General features: G+C 45.0%; 1 protein-coding gene across 4 annotated transcripts in view; it reads left to right on the top strand.

Moving 5' to 3' along the window:
* The window catches only part of RBL1 (RB transcriptional corepressor like 1), a 190,909-nt gene that overhangs the window by 161,605 nt on the left and 8,174 nt on the right, over positions 1–21,130 (top strand). For all 4 annotated transcript variants that reach the window (XM_033963280.1, XM_033963282.1, XM_033963283.1 and 1 more), the window contains 4 exons: positions 1,783–1,854; positions 13,553–13,643; positions 15,283–15,449; positions 20,146–20,310. In XM_033963280.1, the coding sequence (XP_033819171.1) occupies positions 1,783–1,854; positions 13,553–13,643; positions 15,283–15,449; positions 20,146–20,310 (495 nt within the window). The remainder of the gene's footprint in view (positions 1–1,782; positions 1,855–13,552; positions 13,644–15,282; positions 15,450–20,145; positions 20,311–21,130) is intronic.

Here is a 21,130-nt window from a genome sequence, read left to right as displayed (position 1 = left end):
ATGCCAACAGCGGGGAAGCCCCGTCTTCCCTCGCTGCCCACATAGGGATTCCCCCAGCTGTTGACGGTCAGGGAAATAAGGTTTCCCTTATTGCCGAAACTGCTGGGGACTCCCTTACAGTTGCTGCTGGCTTGGAGTGGTTCAGGCCTCTCAGCTGCTACAGGCTTCGGGGGCTTCTTTTTCAGCGGGCTCTGCTCCATTTTGGGTGGGAAGCACCTCCATTTTTTCTGCAGCCTCAGATGACCTTCCCCCTGTATTGGAGAGACGGGGGCAGGTTTTAGCTGGGTCTTCTGCTTTGGCAGTAAGTCCCATGGGGCTGCCAGTGGGTTTTCTCTATGACTTTGTTTTCGCCTTGTGCAAGGCGTATGTTCAAGCGACCGGGGGTCCTGCTTCCGCCCCAGGTGTCTCGGGGGGAGGGGTTTCCCTCCGTGTCCACTCTGGTTCGGCAACCCTCAGCGCTGGATTTGTCCCTGTCTCCTCCTTTCTCGTCCAAGCGGCTGAGGGTCTCTTGGGACAATGATTTTGGTTATGAGGAGCAGTTTTCACTTGAGGAGGATCTGGACCTTTTGGGAATCCTCCAGGATCCTGCCCCTGACGTCAGAGCAGGATCGCGGCAGAGAGAACATGCCGCTGAGGACTACAGGCAGCTGCACGGATCGCTATAACACCAGCGAGTCTGCAGGCTGCCCTATTAGCCTAAAGGAGGTAAGAGCGGGCAAGCTGGGGGAGGCCTTTCTGACCGACCCTCCCTCCTCAAGCAGGAGCAGCAGCGGACAACCAGCAAGAGGCAGCGCTGCTGCTCCTGCTTTAGGAAGGTACGGGGGAAGGGTCAGCCATTGAATCAGGAGGCCAATTTTTTTTTTTAATTGAATCGATTCGCCTGATTCGAATCGGGCAGCACTACTGCATACCTTCTTCAGAAGAAGCCTGTTCTTGAATTTCTCAAAGCTCATTCCACTCGGAGTCAGGCAGCCTCTTGGGCGGAGTCTTCTCTTGTACCTCCGGTGGATATCTGTAAAGCTGCAGTTTGGTCTTCTCTCCATTCTTTTGTGCAACACTACCGTAGACGTTCAGATGCGTCAGGACGGGATGTTCGGTGAGCGTGTTCTTGTGTTGGCCCTTTGGGAGTCCCACCCATGATGGGTATTGCTTTGGTATGTCCCATCAGTTTCTATGTCGGTCTGGAGAAACGATAAAGAAGGAGAAATTAGGGTCTTACCTGCAAATTTTCTTTCTTTTAGTCTCTCCAGACCGGCACAGATCCCTCCCTGTCATTTTCTTGTTTGGATTGTTGCACAAAGAGTACTTTTTTTTTCTGTGGTATCTTTGTTCGTAAGTTTGGGGAGATTGATAATACATAAACATGAAAAAAAGAGAAAGAGCAGCGGCGTTTGGTTCGTCTGGCTTAGCTGGCGAGCTGTGGGGACGTTTTGAAAGTTCTTATTCTATTCAATATTTAATAGTATTTCTCTCTGTTAGTTCCTGTTCTCCTGGGAGTGTTGTTGATTAGTTTATTAGTTCTGCTTGGCTATTCGTCAGACTGATTGTATTTAGGACTGCACAGCCCACTTGTACTGCAGCCAAAAGTTTGTGTCTCAGTCTCCACCTGTTGGTCATGGTGAGTTATTACCCATCAGTTTCTGTGCTGGTCTGGAGAGACTAAAAGAAAGAAAATTAGCAGGTAAAAACCTCATTTCTCCTTATTTAAATCTGGTTGAACTATGATTATGTCCTCATTTTGTTTTTTTATTTTTATTCAGCATATATTATTGATTTTTCCAGGTTACTAAAGAAGATAGAACTTTTCAAGATATCATGAAATGTTACAGGAGCCAACCCCAGGCCAACAGTTATGTAAGTACAAGCACCAGTTTGCTTAGGCTGCATATTGAGGATGTTGTCTGTCTTTATGTCTCAACTGCACTTTCCCTCTCGTCTGCCTATTAAGATGTATCATTTTATTGTACTCAAAAAAGAGAGGCAGTGTCTAACTGCATGCAGTACTAGATAGAAGCAAAAGAAGATAGAAGCAAAAGAAGTGGGGAAGAGAAGTATAAAAAGATGGTTTACAAGTAGGTATATTTACAGAATTCTTTTAACAAGTGTTCATTCAGCCCAACATGTTTCAGCATGAGACTTCCTGTATCGGGGACAATTACATTTTGTTAAGTCCACTTAAAAACAAAAACATAATGGTACATAAAACTAAAATAAGAAAACTAAAATTACAAAATAAAAACTAAAAATAGAAAAACGTATTACCTTATGAAGAATAGCACCTCAGTGTTTGATTGTTCTAATGTATTCCTATTAAGGTGTATAATTTGTATTATCCTAGAACATGCAGGCAGTATATTCTCAGATGTGGGTGATGTCATGCATGGAACCCGGTACGAACAGTACAAAAGTGTATTGTCACTTTAAACTTTTTGCAAGTCATGAGACTGCATATACCCTGCATGCGCTGGTGTCTTCCTGCCCGATATCAGCTTGCATGACCATCAGTTCTCAGTTTTCCACAGAGCTGAGAAGCTGTGTTCTTTTGGAGTTCTTCATTTTTGTGCCTTCCTAATATTGTTTTTCTTCATTATTTATACTTATTTTCATAGTTCTTTCTTTTTTTTTTGGTAAAAATTGTCATTTTTTCCACCTTTAATTTTTTCAGGTCTTTGGGCCACTCAAAGCCTGTTCACAGGCTGGGAGTGTCTGGGCTTAAATTTACTCAACCTCCCAGGACCATTGAATCCATCGATTTCACAACAGTGGTCTTTCTCCATGCTAAAGCCTTCTAGTGGCTTTAAGCGGTGCACCATCTCAGTCATATATTGGCATAGTCTCTAGCATCCACTCCACTGACAACATTCTAAGCATCAATGCATCGAGACAAGGTTGTCATCTTTACAAGTGGTGTCTTCTTGAAGGCATGCCTCATCATCAGGTCACCAATGCCTTGACACCCAACTGCACCAACTCTACCGATGTCTACCCTATAGGACTAAATTGGAGAATTGACAAAGTTACTTCAAGCTCCTGCCATCATACAGTCGGTTCTTTCTGATTTTCCAACTGGTCTTCCATAACATAACATCATGTTTCTTAACCGCGTAACCATAAGTTCTAGCGGTTTACAAAAGATTATAAACTAAAGACAATTTAAGAATGACAGAAAGAAATTATTTAACTAGCAGCATAGACAAATTGATAACCTAGCAGCAATAACAAAGTGGCGGTGAGAAGATTATAAACTAAAGATAATTTAAGAATGACAGTTGCTCTTGGAGGACTTCCTTCTCCTGCTCCAACTGGAGCAGACATTCAACGGCTGACCTCTGAGCTTCTAGTATATTTTCAACAAAGCGGTTAGCCACCTCCAGCTCACTAGCCCGAGGTAATCCTCCTGGGATTTTGTCTCTTCTGGCCATGCCATCATGGCAGATATCCCATCCCATCCTTCAGTGGGTTCCAAACCACAGGGTTTGACTGTGCTCCATCTTTTGGTCTGTGCCTGAGTCAGGGTTTGGATCCTAATTTCTCCTTCTTTAGCACTCTCCAGACCAGTAGAGGTTAATCTTTACGAATAGTCATGATTTGATATATACCCATTCATAAAGATTAACCTCTACTGGTCTGGAGAAGCTAAAAGAAAGTAAATTAGTAGGTAAGACCCTAATTTCTCCTTTAAGATCTTGAACTCTTCCCCCTTCTTCAGTGGAGAACAGCTCCCTCTTCAGTTTTTCCTTCTGCATGAAAACTTAGAAGGTGTATTCTGATCTGCTATTCTTCTTTTTATTTTGGGGTATTTTTCCATCGTATTTTAAAATTTCTCATGGGCTTTGGTGCTCGGAGGTCCACCCACCCCCATCTACCTTCTTGGGCTTACTCTGCCAGGGAAAAGACGCAGGCTAATCTCATCAAGAACCTGTGGAGCCAGCCTGCTTTGTGTCCCTTTAAGAACTCAGGGTCCATGCCCCTCGGAGCAGCTCGCCTGCTGATTTAATCAGAGACTTAAGCACAGACTGTGTAGCCCCTGTGTAACAATCTTCTGGGTATCAGAGAGCTGGCTGTGTAGTTTCAAACCCCCCCCCAATCACTGTGTGAGGAATCTCAGGGGTGGGAGTCTGGTCATGATGTGTCCGACTGGTAGCCAGAATTCCTTTGACGGTCGAAGTCTGACAATTTCTTAGGTAAAAATTATTTTCCCCCCTCCCCCCCCCCGCAGACAGGCTGATTCAGGCAAGTAAGTACCAACAGTCACAGTGAGTACTCCCATTATTCCCTATGGGGAAAATTGGAATTTGGGGGAGCTCCAACGGCCTATTTTTAGCAATATTTTTTAAACAACATCTATTCTACCACAAAATCACTCAATTTTACTAGAGCCCATCTCTAGTACCACAGGGATCAACATTATCACCTACTTTAGCATTTTTCTTTCTCCATTATTGACTCTATTAGAGTCATTAGACTTTACAACATTCGTTTAAACCGACGATATTCAAATTTTATCAACTATTTATCCATCAGATAAATTGCAAATCAGTAATATTAATAATAGACAAACATATGACAACTTGGCTTACTCAAAATAAATTAATCATTAACCCATCAAAATCGAAAACTTACTGCCTCTTTTACAAAGCTGCGCAGCAACAGCCCCGAAGCCCTTTAAATTTTTATGGTCTTCGGGGCCGTTAGCACAGGGCAGCCGCTAGCGTGGCTTTGTAAAAGAAGCTCTTAGGAAGAACAAAAATTGTAATTTCTCTCTTCAATTCCTTCTAAATGATACTGCAATTCCACAGGTTATAACAACACACGTTTAAACATAATTCTTTATTCAACATAGAAACATAGAGTATTACGGCAGAAGAGGGCTGGTGGCCCAACAAGTCTGCCCACTCAAGAATCCTCCCTCCCACAAGTCTGCCTACTCAGGAACCCTCCCTCCCTGGGTTATCCATCTTTTAAGCATAATTCTGTAGCACCCCCATCTGTTTGTCCCATCGACTCTTGAAGTCGAGCATGCTACTGGCCTCAACCACCTGGCGTGGAAGGTTATTCCATCGATCAATCACCTGTTCGGTGAAGAAGTATTTCCTGGTGTCACCATGGAATCTTTCCCCCTTAAGTTTTAGCGGATGCCCTCTTGTCGCCGTGGGACCCTTTAGAAAAAAGATTTCTTCCTCCAGTGCGACTCGTGATGTATTTAAATGTTTCTATCATGTCCCCCCTTTCTCTGCGCTCCTCGAGAGAATATAAGCGCAGTCTGGTCAGACGTTCTTCATATGGGATGTCTTTAAGTCCTGAGACCATCCTAGTGGCCATTCTCTTGATCGACTCCATTCTCTTCACATCCTTTTGATAATGTGGCCTCCAAAACTGGACACAGTACTCCAGGTGAGGTCTCACCATAGATCTGTATAACGGTAGTATGACTTCAGGCTTTCGGCTGATAAAGCTCCTTCTGATGCAACCCAGCATTTGTCTAGCCTTTGCTGAAGCTTTCTCCACCTGATTGGCAGCTTTCATATCATCCCGGATGAGTACTCCCAAGTCCCTTTCTGCAGTAGGTCTTGTTAAGTTTTCACCGTTCAAGGTGTATGTTCTGCATGGATTTCCGCTCCCAACGTGCATTACTTTACATTTTTTTGGCATTAAAGTTTAGTTGCCAAGTACTGGACCATTGTTCCAATAAAAGCAAGTCCTGCTCCATAGTGCTGGTATTGGTTGCGCTGTCAGGTTTTGTTGCCCTGCCCATAATATTGCATAGTTTAGCGTCATTGGCAAATAATGTAATTTTGCCTCAAAGTCCCTGAGTTAGATCTCTTACAAAAATATTAAATAGCATCGGGCCCAAGACCGAGCCCTATAGTACTCCACTGGTCACTTTCAACGTTTTTGAGGGAATACCATTTACCATTACTCTTTGAAGTCTGCCGCTAAGCCAGTTTTGTACCCATGCTGTCAGTGTTTCTCCGAGTCCTAACGAGTTCATCTTGTTCAATAACCTACGGTGTGGAACACTATCAAAAGCCTTGCTAAAGTCCAAATACACGATGTCCAAGGACTCGCCCCCATCCAGTTTTTTTGTTACCCAGTCAAAGAAGCTTATCAGACAGGACCTTCCCTTTGTAAAGCCGTGCTAGTGGGGATCCCTTAATCTTTCATCATCCAGAAATGTGTCCAATCTGTTCTTGATCAACTTTTCCATGAGTTTACTCACTATTGATGTGAGACTCACCGATCTATAATTTTCAGCCTCTGACCTGCATCCCTTTTTGTTGAGCGGGATAACATTGGCAGTTTTCCAGTCCAGGGGAACTTTTCATTTGCTTAGGGAAAGACTGAAGAGTATGGCTAACGGCTCTGCCAGGACATCACTCAATTCTCAAAGTACTCTAGGGTGTAGATTGTCCGGGCCCATAGCTTTGTTTACTTTTAATTTTGATAACTCATGGTAGACTTCGCTCGCAGTAAATTCCATATTCAGCACAGTTGTCTTCAGTTGTGCAGAGTTGCTTTCATAACTTATGTCGTATATGCTCTATTCATCCTTTATTACAACCTTCAGCCATAAATGTTCTCATTCATGCACTTGTTATTAGCCGCTTGGATTATTGTAATTCTCTATATAAACATACACAGTTAAAAGAACCTAAACAACTTCAACTAATTCAAAATACCACAATAAAACTCATAAGAGGACATAAAAAATATGATCATGTTACTCCATTACTCAAATCAGCTCACTGATTATCTATATCTCATCTCATTACTTATAAAATTCTTTTATTTGTTTTTAAAAATTCGTTTCTCAGATGTCCCTTTAGTTCTGATCAAATTTTTAACACCTTACACTCTTTCTCAATCACTTAGATCCCTCAATCAAAATCATTTAATAGTTCCTACATTTAGAGAGATCTTTTTAGGCTACTCGTAGTTCCATTTTTTTGGTTGAGGGACCAGAATTGTGGAATTTGCTTCCTAATCACCTTAGATTTCAAACCTCACTTAATATTTTTAAGACATCTCTTAAAACATTTTTATTCACTGATGCTTATTCATAGGTATTTCATAATCTATTTTTATAAGTACTGCAGAATATACCAGTTGGAACACATAGTCCTGACCTGCTGTGTTTTCCGCTTCCCTTTTTCTTTTCTATTACAAATTGTAGTTCCTCTTGTGTTATGTGACGTTTTCATTAGATTTATTTTTATTTGTTTTATATACTAATTTGTATTGTAAGCTGCTTAGACATCATTTGATTTATAGGATATAAAAAAAAAAATCTTGAATTTGAATCCATCTCACAGGCAGGCATCCCCGCCTCATACCACACTGGCTCCCACTGTTGGTGACCCTTCGGAGCAGGACTGAGATGATTGGAAGTCCCTTTCCATGCCTTTATTATCGCAGGACTCTTCTGTGACAGTGGTTGATTTAGAATCCCTAATGGGGTCCAGTAGCCGGGGGGCAGGAGTGATGGCAGATTACAGTGATGATCCCTCAGTGCGTCACCTTTTCAAATCAGTTTCCGATTCCCATGTCATATCTAACACCCTTTCTTTGTTGAAGCTCCATGCCCAGCAGCCCTCCATCTCGCAGTGCTCCATCATGTGTGGCACTAATGCACAGAAACCTTTTCCTTGCTCATCCAGATATCACTTCCATAGTCATTGACCAAGCCTGAAGGCTCTCTAAGGGTGGCCAAATCTATGTCTCAGCTCTATCCTATGGCTTCAGACTTCCAACCGCTGTATGTTCAGCCGAAGGTGGACTCTGCAGTAGCACAAGTGACCAAACACTAGTGAAGGTGGAGTGATACTAAAGGACACACGGGACCATAAGGTAGATATAATCCTTAAAAGATAATCTGAAGCACTGGCTTTGGGTATCAAAGCTGCAGCAGTGGCCTCCTTTGTGGCATTGGCCTGCCATATCAGAATGCGGACTAGTCCCTTGGAGCTTAGGAGTGGATTATGTGGCTGATAGTCTTTATGTTGTCAGAGTTCTGAGTAAGTTTTTGGCGTACTCTCATTTCTGCCCATCAGATGCTTTGGATCAGACAATGGGTGGACAACTCAGCCTCCAAGGCCACTCTCTGCAGATTACCCTATAAGGGGTAGATTCTGTGTGGCAAAGGGTTAGCTGACCTCATGGCCTGTGTGGCAGATCACCATCCCAAATCCCTCCCAGATAATAGGACCCATCGATCTGCCAGGGGCGGCAGAGGCAATTTTCGTGCCTCTAGGAGATCACGCCAATTTTCCTTCAGTTACTGTTCTCAGAGGCCTTTCAGGGGTCCAGACAGATATTTGGCAGTTATAGACATCAGCAGCCTGTGGGTTCCTGTGGTAGCTCGGCCTCCAAGAAATAACAATCACACCAAGATGAAGGTCACCGCTCCTCATATTGGAGGACCGCTGGGTTCTGGACATTATCTGAGAGGTGCAGAGGATTGAGTTTTTTCAGCTTCCTCCTGATCTGTTCCTCTACTCACTGGCCGGATAGCAAGAAAAGGAGGCCAGTTCCTGAAGAAGAATCTGGATCTAGATTTATACTTCATAGTGCCCAAGAAAGGCACAGAAGATTGGAGGCCCATTCTGGATTTGAAGTCTGTAAACAAGGCCTAAAGGTTCCTTGCTTTTGCAAGGAGATGGTCCGCTCTATCATAGCAGCGGTGACTTCGGGAGAATTCCTTGCCTATCTGGATTTGATAGAGGTGTATCTTCATACCCTGATCTTTCCAGATCACAGGAAAGATCTGAGATTTTATGTTCTGCAGTAGCATTTCCAGTTTGTGGCACTCCCTTTTGATTTGGCCACGGCTCCCAGCACCTTTACCAAAGTGTTTGTGGTTGTAGCAGCTTACCTGCACAGGATGGAGATTCAGGTGCATCCTTACTTAAAAACAATTGGCTGATCATGGCCCTCTCTCTGGAGAACTGCAAGCACACGGTTCAGCAGATGTCTCTTACAGAATCTGGGCTATATAGTCAACTTCCACAAAAGTCAGCTGCAGCCGACCAATGCTTGGAATATCTGGGAGTCCGCTTTGACACAGTGCAGGGCCGAGGTTTTCTTCCTGATCCACGCAGACAGAAGCTTAGGAAGCAGATGGTGGAGATCTTGGCTCTTCCGAACCCCATTGCGTGGCATTATCTGCAGGTGCCTGGTCTCAATGGTGGCCTCCTTGGAAGTGATTCTGTGGGCGAGAGCTTGTAAGTGCAACCTCTAGTACTCTTTTCTGTCCAAATGGGTTCCGTAACACCATTCCCTGCAGATGCAGCTCCCCTGGATTGCGAAGGCAAAGTGCAACCTGCATTGGTGGCTCCAGGGAGAGGCCTTAGTGAGGGGTATGCCTCTCAGAATCGACATGTGGATAACCCTCATGACTGATGCCAACCTCAGCAACTGCAGTTGGCTCCTCCAGGGCAGGTGGCCCCCATCAGAAAGCAAGTTGTCCATACATCATCTGGAACTAAGAGCCATTCTGTTAGCCTTGCTGGAATTGCAATCTTTCCTGACAGGAAAGGCTGTTAGGGTGTTTTCAGACACACCACTGCTGCAGCTTATGTGAACAGACAGGGAAGCATGGATGTTATTCTAGTTGAAGGAATTTCACTTGCAGGCTCTCTCAGCTGCCCATATGTCAGAGAAGTCCAGGCCAACTTTCTCAGCAGGCAGACTCTGGATCTCGGAGAGTGGTTGCTGTCCCAGAGAGCATTTTCCCTTGTTCAAGTTCAATTTATTTGATATACCGCAAATATAAAACCAGGGTTAAAATCTGAGCAGTTTGCAATGTCATTAAAAAAAGGGGGGGGGAACAGACAGACCACACACAAATACAGACTCTGCAATAGACAAATGCAAACTCTGCAGTCATTTACAGGAACATGAGGATAAGAAGAATGAACTGATTACATTAAATTCTGGGGTACAGGAAATAGGAAGAAGGGTAAAACAGGTATAGGATTTTAAAAAATAACTTTTTTTTAATACCCAAACTATCACATTATAAACTTGATTCAAACCGGACAAGGATCTCATGGCCACATGCCAAGTCAAAGAGCCAAGTGAGGAAGTGCACATCTAGACACCTTAGTTCAGCCCTGGCTCACAGAGTAGCTCCTCTATGTATTTCTACTTTGAGCCATGGTGGGTTGGATCATCTTCAGGATAGCAAACCATCAGGGGCTGGTGATCCTGCTGGCCCCGTACTGGACCCGCAGGCTTTGCTACGCAGATCTGGTTCTTCTGCAGAGAAGCAGGTTCCTGAAACTGGTGCTTCATCTGGGGCTCAGTCAAGACCCAGTTCCGGTGGAGAAGTCTGAATGCTTTGGTCTTATGGCATGGCTCTTGAGCACGTGGCCTTGATTTGGAAGGGTAATTCAGAGGTTGTGATTACGACTCCTTAGAGCAAAGAAGCCTTCAATGGTTGTGAGTTATGCTAAGCCCTGGAAGACCTTCCAGTTATGGTGTGCCAAGGAAGGAGCAGGTATAGCCAGAGAGAGCTCCCGTTCCATTGATCCTTTCCTTCTTGCAAGCCAGCCTTGAAAATGGTCTTGAAGTTTCAGGCTTTAAGGCTCGAAGTGGCCTGCGGTCGCTGGCTTCTCACCTAGATGTCATTCGGTTTTTGAGGGGGATGCCCAGACTGAGACCCCTATTGCGCAGACTATTTCCATCTTGGGACCGCAATATGGTGTTGAAAGGCCTAGCCCGTAATCCGTGCGAGCCTCTTTCAGAAGCTTCCCTGCTAGTCCTTACGGTTAAGACAGTGTTTTTGGTTGCCATAGACTCAGCGAGAAGGATCTCAGAATTGCAAGCCCTCTCATGTTGGGAGCCTTTTCTCCATTTCATGGAATCGGGTGTTTCTCTGTGCACAGTTCCCTCCTTTCTTTTGAAGGTAGTTTCTTCCATGTCAATCAGGAACGTAATTTGACCACCTTTCATCCTATGGGTTCTGCCAAACAGGACAAACTTTTGCGCAAGTTGAATGTGCACAGAGCCCTGCTTATCTACCTGGAGAGGTCTAATGACTCCAAGCTTTCTGATTATCTTTTTATGTTGACCAGTCACTCGAGAACTGGCAAACCAGTTTCCAAAGCTTCTATTGCCAGATGGATCTGCAAGGCAATGTCTTCTTATATTGCATGTGGGAAACAGCCCCCTATCTCTATTGCAGCACATTCAAAAAGAGATGTAGTGACTTCTGGGTGGAATCCCAGGCTGTTTCACCTGATGAAATCTTCATACCTTCTACAGAGTAGATGTGGTGACTTGAGAGGATGCTGCTTTTGGGTCCTCGGTTCCTCGGGCAGGCTCATCTGTTCTCTAGATGTCTGGCACTGCTTTGATACGTCAGCTAAATTATGGACTTCCGTGTATAGAATGACAGATTAAGTTCTTACCTTAATAATCTGGGTTCTGTTAAAATACACAGGAGTCCATACTGCCTTCCCTGTGCAGACTTTTGATTTGCTTGATTTCTGCCTTGGACATTGTCAGTATCCATCTTGGAACCTCTTCTACAGTTCCTAAGATTAAGCAGAGATAACGTTACAGGAATAGGGAGTTTCCTATTCTTTCCCTTTGGAGGGTTATCTAGCCCAGTGTTCTAAAACCTTTTTACACATATGACTGGCGGAAATAAAAGAATTATTTTGTGGACTGGCAAACTACTAAGACTGAAATAAAAACCATTACACTCTGCGTCCTTGTCCCTTAGTACCCCTGTGATCAGTATTGCCCTTCTGTGACCCCATCTTTTCTTCATCCAGCATTCCCCTCTGTGTCTGTCCCTATACTCCATGCACAGCATCTCTTCTCTGGGCATCACCTCTCTATTCTTTTCTGCCCGGAGCCCAGGCCCCCCACCTTATGGCTTGTATGCCTTCCTTGCTCTCCCCCTGTTTTTAGCATCTCTCCCTCCTTGAGTCCACTATTCCCCATCCATCAATTCACTTTCTCTGCCCCCTTCTCCACTGCCCTCCCCACAGTCCAGCAGCATCTCCTTCTTCTCCCTCCAGGTCCAGTAGCACCCCTCCCTTTCTTTTCCTCTATCCAGCAGCAGCTCCCTCTTCACTATTCTCCATTTCCAGTCATGTGGCAATTCCCCTGACCAGCAGAAGCAGTTCCCCCTTCCCCCAACCAGCTCTAGCCCCCCCTTCTCCTTTCACCCCTAACATCAGCAGCTCCCCCTTCATCATCCTCCATTTCCAGTCCAGTGTGGCAATGCCAACCCCAAAACATGCCCAAGAGCATTCATACAAGCAAGCATTGCTGCCAGGCACTTCTCTATCCCACCAGTACCTTCCTTTACCTGGACTAGCAGCAGCTCAGTGTTTTAACTTGCCTGCAGCAGTGTCAGTAGCGTCAGCACAACGATTAGGCAGCTTTGGGTCCTTTGATGGGTCGCGCCTGCCTCTGAGGAAAGAGGAAGTTGCATCATCAGAGGCGGGCCACAACTCAGCGCTACTGACACTGCTGCAGGCAAGTTAGAATACAGAGCTGAGGAGAGGGGATGAGCCACTGTCTGGAGGCTGGGAAGAGAGCCACTGCTATTCCGGTGCGGGGAGGAAAGCAAAGCATCGGCTTCTTCACAGGAGGGAGGGAGACACGTGGGTACCCAGCTCATCAGGCCACGGACCGGCAGGAAATTTTTGCAGACCGGCACCAGTCCATGGACCAGCGATTGAAGAACAGTGCTCTAGCCCATACTAGTTGCACTTAGCAGGTTGGCTCTTAGCTACTCATGTGCGTGATTTATTATTCACTGTTTGCTTGTTAAATGTTTATTGTTTATTGCTCATTGTTCTGTTTCCTAAGTTTCCGAGCAGAGCAGAATATATTTATTGCAGGGGAAGTTCCTGTGCTTCTCCTTCTCTTTTCTTCTGCTTCAGTGGAGTTCGATTGCTTTGGTAGTAACTGAAGAGGGAGCTGTTCTCCACTGCAGAAGGGGAGAAGTTCAAGACCTTAAAGTGATACCCTTATGCAGTTTCGCGGGAAGTGGGAATCAACATCTAAGGTATGGACTCCTATGTATCTTAACAGAACCCAGATTATCAAGTTTAGAACTTAATCTGTCGTTAATGGGCATTTATATTGATTCTCAATGAAAGGATGGCCATTTTATCAATGATTCTGCTATCTAGTCCTTAGTCCAAGGATGAAGCACTATGAGGTAGAGAATGAAACGGGTACAAATTTTTCCCCAGCCCCTTGGGAACTCATTTTCCCATCTCGGAGAGTTCTTTTCCTGTCCCTGCCCAATTCCTGCAAACTCTGTCCTCTTCTGTATAAGCCTCAAATGCTTTAAAATCACAAGTGTTCGAGGCTTGTGTGGTTAAGGCAGAGCTTACAGGAATGGGACAGAGACAGCGACAAAACTTGAGGGGATGGGGCAGGGAAATTGAGTTCCTGTGGGGATGGGGACAAATTTGTCCTTGTGTTATTTTCTACTATGGGGCATTTTCCAGAGTGCCTATAAACCTAAGTTTTATTTGCATAATTATTGCTAGGTGTGATTAAAAAGATCACACTCTCATTCCAGGTTTACAGAAGTGTTTTGTTGAAAACAGCTTCCGAAGAAGTCATTAAAGATAATGCAAATATAGACTTGAATGTGGAGATGGAAGATTCTGGTTTGTATTCATATTTAATCTGTGGAGTCATCTGCAAACTCTAGCATTCTTCCTTTCTTCGGTCTCTATACCAAATCCTTCAGCAATCTCTTACAGCAGACAATATAAGGAGCTGCTTGTAGTCATTTCCAGTGCTGTTCTGTAGCTGATCATTAGGAATCAATATTACTTATTTTTCCTTAACTAAAGTGATCATTTCTGGCCAGAGATGACAATAATCTCTTGCATCTAGGGAAAGGGGTTGAATGGGCTAGATTTGGTGGGTCTGTTTTTCTTCCCCATGATTTTTATCACTAATTTTGCATAGGAAAGTCTTGTGACTTTGGTCACAAGTAGTAAAAGCAAGGGTTGGGGGCATAGGACTTGCAGGATTGACATCTTGCCTGGAAGCCAGGAGTTGGTTCATAAGAACATAAGAATTTGCTGCTGCTGGGTCAGACCAGTGGTCCATCGTGCTCAGCAGTCCACTCATTCGGCGACCCCCAGGTCAAAGACCAGTGCCCTAACCGAGACTAGCCCTACCTGCGTTCGTTTTGTTTCAGCAGGAACATGTCCAACCTTGTCTTGAATCCCTGGAGGGTGTTTTCCCCTGTAACAGATTCCAGAAGAGCTTTCCAGTTCTCTACCACTCTCTTCCTTACATTTGTACGGAATCTATCTCCTTTTAATTTTAGAGAGTGCCCTTCTGATCTTTATTGATACTTAATCCCTGTTGTCACTGTTTCTGGGCCAGGAGTAGCACCAGTAGATTCAGGGGAATAAGGAGTGATAAGATTGGATGTCAATCCTAATAAAATTATCATTGCTCTGGGATTGGTGGTTATGAGGGAAGGGCTATGGCCTAGATTCACTAAACTTACTGTATGTGTACCGATGATTTTGTGATCATTTCCCGACCCAATTCACTAAACAGCTGTGCGATCAATCTCCGATCCGCACATGCAAATGAGGGGAAATTGCCTGCCTAAGTAGGAAGGCAGCGATTCACTAAGCAGAAGAAGAAACAAACACCAATTGGGTTTGCCAATCTAAAATGAAGCGACTGCTGAGGACCAGTTGCTTACTGCCCTTGCCAACTCTCCTGCTCTCTGCCACCCGGAAATCCCAGTAAACACCCTCAAAATTAAACTGTCCATTGCTCCCCATATATTCTGCAAAAAGCGAAGTACAAGCCCGTGGTTTTAACCTGTGGGTTAAAAGCGTGTTCTGTTCCATATCTGGCTACACAATTTGAAATGATTTGAATAATTTGAAATGGTTCCAATGTCCACGTGTGGAGCCAGCGCATGCGCAGGTCATATGTACAACCAACCAGGATGGTCTGCGCATGCGTCATGATCGTTCTGCAGAGATCCATTGGGGGGCTTGCGTCTGATCAGATAATTTGCATGATGACTCAGTAGTGAATCAGTCGCCTGGCAGAACTCGGCCACGAATCGCCCAACAACAATCCAGACCAGTGAGTTTAGTGAATCTAGGCCTTAGTCTCTCCATACCATACTAGTCCAAAGTAGGAGATTATCTATTGATGACCCATCTAGCTGCTAGGATGCATTATATTTTGAAAGAAATGGGTAATGCTTTCATTCATATTGCTGAAAGGGATTGTTTTAAATGCATCTCCCTATTACTTCAACAGCATCTGATGGTAGTACTTGCTGTTCGTCGCAGAGGAAGTCGCCAGAGAACTCCAGTGATCAAAGAAAGGAGGAGAGGAGTGATCTGATCACTTTTTACAATGCCATCTATGTGGCAAAAATGAAATTCTTTGCACTAAAGTACTCATTTTCCACCCAGGATAACATGGTATGTGAAATGCTGTTAATGTGATCTGCTGTATGTTTCCACTAGTAAATATCGTACATTAGTGATCTACAATGCAAGGCCCGCGAGCCAATGTCAGCCCTCAGAAAACTTCTGGGTGGCCTAGGCACCAATCTGGAGTCTCACTTGGTGAAATCCGGTGCTTGCTTACTGTTTTTGTTCCCAGTAGCACTGCTCTTACTCTTTGAGATGCTGGCAACATGAGTGAAGTAAACACACTGCCTTCTGCAGCCCAGAAGCTTTCTCTCTGCTACTGCTTACTGTCCCTGCATAGGCAGGAAGCTGTAGCAGAGAGAAAGCTTCCAGGCTTCACTCACACTGCCAGCAGCCCGAAAAGTAAGAGCAGCACTACTGGGAACAAGAACAGTGAGCAAGTACCAGATCCCACGAGGAAGGGGGGAATCACATAGGGAATGTAATAGAGATTCTTGACTGGAGGGAGGAGGGATGGAGAGAGAGGTGCCAAACAAAGGTATGCAAGGGAAGGAAGAGAGAGAAATACAGGAAGAGTGATAGATTTGGGGATGCGGAGGAAAGGGAAAGAATGATGACAGACCTCTAGGGGGAGAAAGGGAAGGGGGGAAATAGAGATTCCAGGGAGGAAAGACAGAGAAATGCCAGGGAAGGAGGAGGGAGAGATTCCAGACTAAGAGAAGGGGAAAGGAAAGACAGAAAGATGCCAGATTGTGAGAAGGAGAGGAGAAAGATCCCAGACCATAGGAGGGGGAAAGGGAGAAGACATGTCAGATATGGGAGAGGAAAAGAGAGGGAGGAGATGGTACACAGGGATGGAGGAGAAGGGGGAGAAAGGAAAGATGGCTTACAGGGAAGGGGAGAGAGATGGAAAAAATCCTGCTTCTAGTAAAATAGGTGAGACATTCTAGACATGTGAGTTGTATCCCAATGGCCGCATTCCATATACAGAAGGAATCCACTATGGATTTTTTCTGTGGCTCCTGTACTTCACTGGGAGCTATAGCACCACCTTCAGGTTTTCTCTTTTGCACGCGTGCCTGATGGAGTATTTCTGTTCTGCTCTCCCTTTTTCTTATTTTATTTTTATGCTTTTGTCCCTTTTTGGGATTTCTTTATTCTCTGAGCATTTCATCAGTTCTGCCTACGTAGAGAAGACGCAGACTCCACTCTACAGCTGACAGGCTGATCCCTGGTGGTACCTATTGGCCAGCCTGCTTTAGTTTTTGTGAAGTTTGGTGCTTCTCTCACCCTCTGTTAAACCGGGGTTCAAGCGCAGACTATTAGGCATCCTTTGGGGGTTCAGCGGTGTCTCTAAGGCCGCCGACTGCATTTTTCTTCCACCCATCCAAGTAGCGCGTCCATTGGTCCTTGAGGATGGAGGTTCAGTCAGACACCGTGTCAGATTGGCAGCCCGAAGATCAGTGTAGAGGAGGCATTCCCAGTAGAGAATGACACGGGAAAAAAATTTGTCCCTATGAGCTCAGTCCCTGTCCCATCCCCGCAAACCATCTGATCCCATATGCACAAACCATCTCCCTTCTGTGTTTCTATTTTCCCCATTTGTAATATCTCCCCTCTGTATCTGTATGCTCCCTCTTGTGTCCAGCATTGCCCTGCCCCTGTGTCCATATACCATCCCCATGTATCTCCTCTTTATGTCTCTGTCCCTATGCCCCCATGCACATAATTTCCCCTCTGTTTCTGTTACCTTCCTAAGTCCAGATTTCCCCTCTCTTCCTCTTCCACACCAATGTGTCTCTCTCCTCTCCAACCCCATCTAGCTTCTTTCCCTCTCTCTCCTCCCGCTTCCAAATCTGGCTCATATGCCTGTCCTCCCCTTTCTCTTTCCTGCTTGTCTCTTTCTTCATACACTTGGCCCAACATCTCTTTCCCTTTCTCCTTCCTACTGTGAGGGAACACGCGTGGTCACAGATCGCTCGGTCCAGCAGTCCCCTCCCACTCGATCGCCCCATCCCACCATCTCCCTCCCTCCCCCTTCACCTTATGTGCAGAATTTTTCTTCTCCCAGCAGCATGCTTTCAATGAGTTTTGCGTACACGGCTGCTTCAGTTGAATCTTCTACTCTGATGCAACTTCCTGTTTCCAGTTGCATCAGAGGAGAAGATTCAACTGAAGCAACCACGCATGCGACTTGTTGAAAGCGTGCCGCTGGGAGAAGAAAAATTAAATTCAGCAAATGAGGTGAGGGGGAAGGAGGGAGATGGTGGAACGTGGCGATCGGGCGGGAGGGGGCTGCTGGACCACGAGATTCCTAACTGCATGTGTTCATTTCACTGCGGAGACAAGATCATTTACCGCTCCACAGAGCAGTGAATGACTTTATCCCCATCCCCGTGACGACCACTATTTTTTCGCTCCCCGTTTTTGCGGGTTACCTTTGTGGTACTCATGTTGTGAATCATTTGTTGACCCCTTGTTTTCTGGGGATGCCTTTCCTGTGACTGAAGACCTGCACCAGCATGCCTGATCTGCAGGTCCTTCTCTAGTTTTCTACCCTGGGGATGCTCATGGTTCTGCATTTCTTTTCAAGTCTCTGTATGAGCTCACTTTGGACCCGCAGCCAGCTCTTTCTACCTCTTTCTGTCTTCGCATTTTCTTGGCATCCTGTTCCTGACAGCCAGCTTTTGGGACATGGGCTCCTCTGGCAAGGCTCCTTGGTTACGCAGGTGTCTAAGTTCTCCTTCCTTCCCAGCGCAGGTGGTTTGGTTCTCCAGGGCATGCAGGACCACCATGAGGATGTGGTTTTCCGTAAACATTTTGTAGCAGTGGCTCTCGAGGTCCTGGCTGCCTCGGCAGCGTTCTTGTGTTTGTTTGTTCCTGTTGAGCACTTTGGCAAATAATGACATAGCCTCCTCCTCAGCTTCTCTTCTCTGGTATAGCTGATATTCCTGACGCTCTGTATGTCCTTATTTGAGTTCTGGTTCAGGTGTCAGCATCTTCGATGTCTGCTTTGGCTCAGATTCTGGGCCGGTCTATCCTCCTCCACTATTCATTTCCTACAATCCACTTATCTGTGGACATCCAGTGACAAACAGAGCCATTTCATCTTGGCTCTTGCATGTTTTTTGTTACAACGAAGCTCATATTCAGCCCTTCTTCCACTTTGGGCACATAAATTGAGACCTACGACAACTTCAATAGCTAACTTTAAGTCCATCTCCATACAGCAAATACCTGGTCATCTGCACATACTTTATCACACACTACTGCTTAAACCAGGGGTAGGGAACTCCAGTCCTCGAGAGCCGTATTCCAGTCGGGTTTTCAGGATTTCCCCAATGAATGTGCATGAGATCTATTTGCATGCACTGCTTTCAATGCATATTCATTGGGGAAATCCTGAAAACCCAACTGGAATACGGCTCTCGAGGACCGGAGTTCCCTAACCCTGGCTTAGACTAAAGTTTAGCTCAAAATGTTTGCTTTGGCCAATCAGTTTTTATGTAACCTCTTTGCATTATTAGACTGTTTTCCACTTCCCATATGCTTTTCAGCATGGGACTCACCATCAAGTGGGGCTGCATATCCCCTGCCTGTCTCCAGAGAAAGCAAAGTTGCTTACCTGTAACAGGTGTTCTCCGTAGACAGCAGGGGAATGCAGCCACACTTGCCCGTCCACCGTCCCCTCATTTCTATTGCTAAGAACGAAACTGACAGGAGGAGGGGAGGGGGCTAGGGGAATAGGGCAATGCTTCACATGCTCAGTAAGCTTAAAAGCTCCCTATAGCTAGGGAGAGCACCAACGCATTAGGCTCAGTCAGAGACCTCACCATCAAGTGTGGCTGCATTCCCCTGCTGTCTACGGAGAACATCTGTTACAGGTAAGCAACTTTGCTCTCTATGCAAACTACTTCATTAGGGATTTATGATTTTTTTTCATGTCATGGGGGTCCCATAAACAACCTGAAAAAGAAGAAAGGTAACCATTATATAGGATAGGGTTTGGACTGTTGTGCTACAAATTGTTTGCGCTCACAGAAGTTATTTTGTGTCTGTTGACTTTTTCGTGGCTTCTGTCAATCAGGTCATACAGTGAAAGAATGATTGGCAATAGCTTAATAGGAGTTTAGGGTTGTATAGCTGTACTGTGTCAATCCCTAGGCATTCATTGTAGCAGTGGTCACTGAAAGAAAGGTTTGTTGAATGGTCACAGTCATTAATTCTTGTTTTAGTGTAGGTTTGCTTGGTGTAGTTTGCCAGTAGTTAAACTGGGAAAGGGTAAACAAAGCTAGCTGCTCACAACAGAATGAACTGTTGCATGCAAGACACAAGATTCCATGAAAATCTGGAGGGGACAAATTTCCAAACAATGCAGGCACTTGGAGAAACGCCTAAGAAATGGGTAACCACCCAGATTTGCAATTTTTTCACAGATGCTATTTCGCTTAAGTGGTTTTTTTGCCCATAAATGCTTATTTCAGTTGCCACATTGCAACATGAGACATGAAAGAATTAAGAACAAGGCAAGTAGTTTGAAATCTTTATTTCATATAACACCACCTCACCTTGGAACTATCATACTTTGTTGGTCTTTATGCATACATTTTGCTTGGGAAAATGGTGGCCCGTTTTCAGATGGCCTATTCACCTGGCTAAATAGCCATTTATCCAAGTAAACAGTTCTTGAAATTTGCCCTCTGGACTTTAAAAACTTCTCACATCTTCCCTGGTTTTCTTTAAGGTGGAAGCTCCACCCTTGTCTCCTTTTCCAAATATAAAACAGCAGCCTCTATCTCCTCGGCGAGTGTCTCAGCAGCATTCTATCTATGTTTCACCACACAAGAATGGCTCATGCTCGACACCAAGAACTGCGCTTCTGTACAAATTCAATGGGAGCCCTTCCAAGGTAGGAGCAGAAAGGAGAAAATGCTAGACTGGTTCAATTTTTGTTTCAGCATAATATTTGGAGATAGTCAAACCTTGGTTTGCGAGTAACCCGGTTTGCGATTGTTTTGCAGGACGAGCAAAACACTCAGCAAACTTTTGACTCGCAAACCGAGTGTTGACTCGATTTGCGAGCACCCCCCCGCCCCCCCGATAACCGGCATTGCTCCCCCCCGCTCGCAAAGGCCCCCTCGCCCGAACAACTTAAACTTACCCCCCCCCCTGGTCTGGCACCGGCACGCAGGCACAGATCATGCCGGGACTTATAAGATCTTCCGGCTTCTGCCTGCCTTGAGCATGCATCTGCGCATGCTCAAGGACTTCTAATTCTCCCTCTTGCCGAGATTCTCGTTGGAGGGAGGGGGCCTTTGCAAGCGGGGGGAAGCGATGCCGGTTATCGGGGGTGGGAATGTATCAGCAAGTTTCCATTATTTTCTATGGGTAAATTCGCTTTGATAAATGAGCATTTTGGATTACGAGCATGCTCCTGGAACGGATCATGCTCGTAATCCAAGGTACCACTGTAGTTAAAACTACCTTTTTTTATTTTTCGATGATATTGTTACATCTGATTAATATGTAAGAATCAGTAAAGTACATTTTGTAGATTATATATGAAGCTTAGGTATAATAATAGGCCTAAGAACAAAAGAGCTTTATCGTCTACAACTGATCCAAATACAGGTAGATACGATACCATACCTGAAAATGGCTCATTGGCTTCCTATATCTCACCAAATTATCTACATAGTAAAAGATGGCAGATAAAGACCCAAGTGGTC

This window comes from Geotrypetes seraphini, chromosome 11, assembly GCF_902459505.1.
Source record: "Geotrypetes seraphini chromosome 11, aGeoSer1.1, whole genome shotgun sequence".
In the NCBI taxonomy this organism is placed as follows: Eukaryota; Metazoa; Chordata; class Amphibia; order Gymnophiona; family Dermophiidae; genus Geotrypetes; species Geotrypetes seraphini.
Note: the sequence above shows the minus strand (reverse complement) of the source record. Positions and strands in the feature narration are given on the sequence as shown.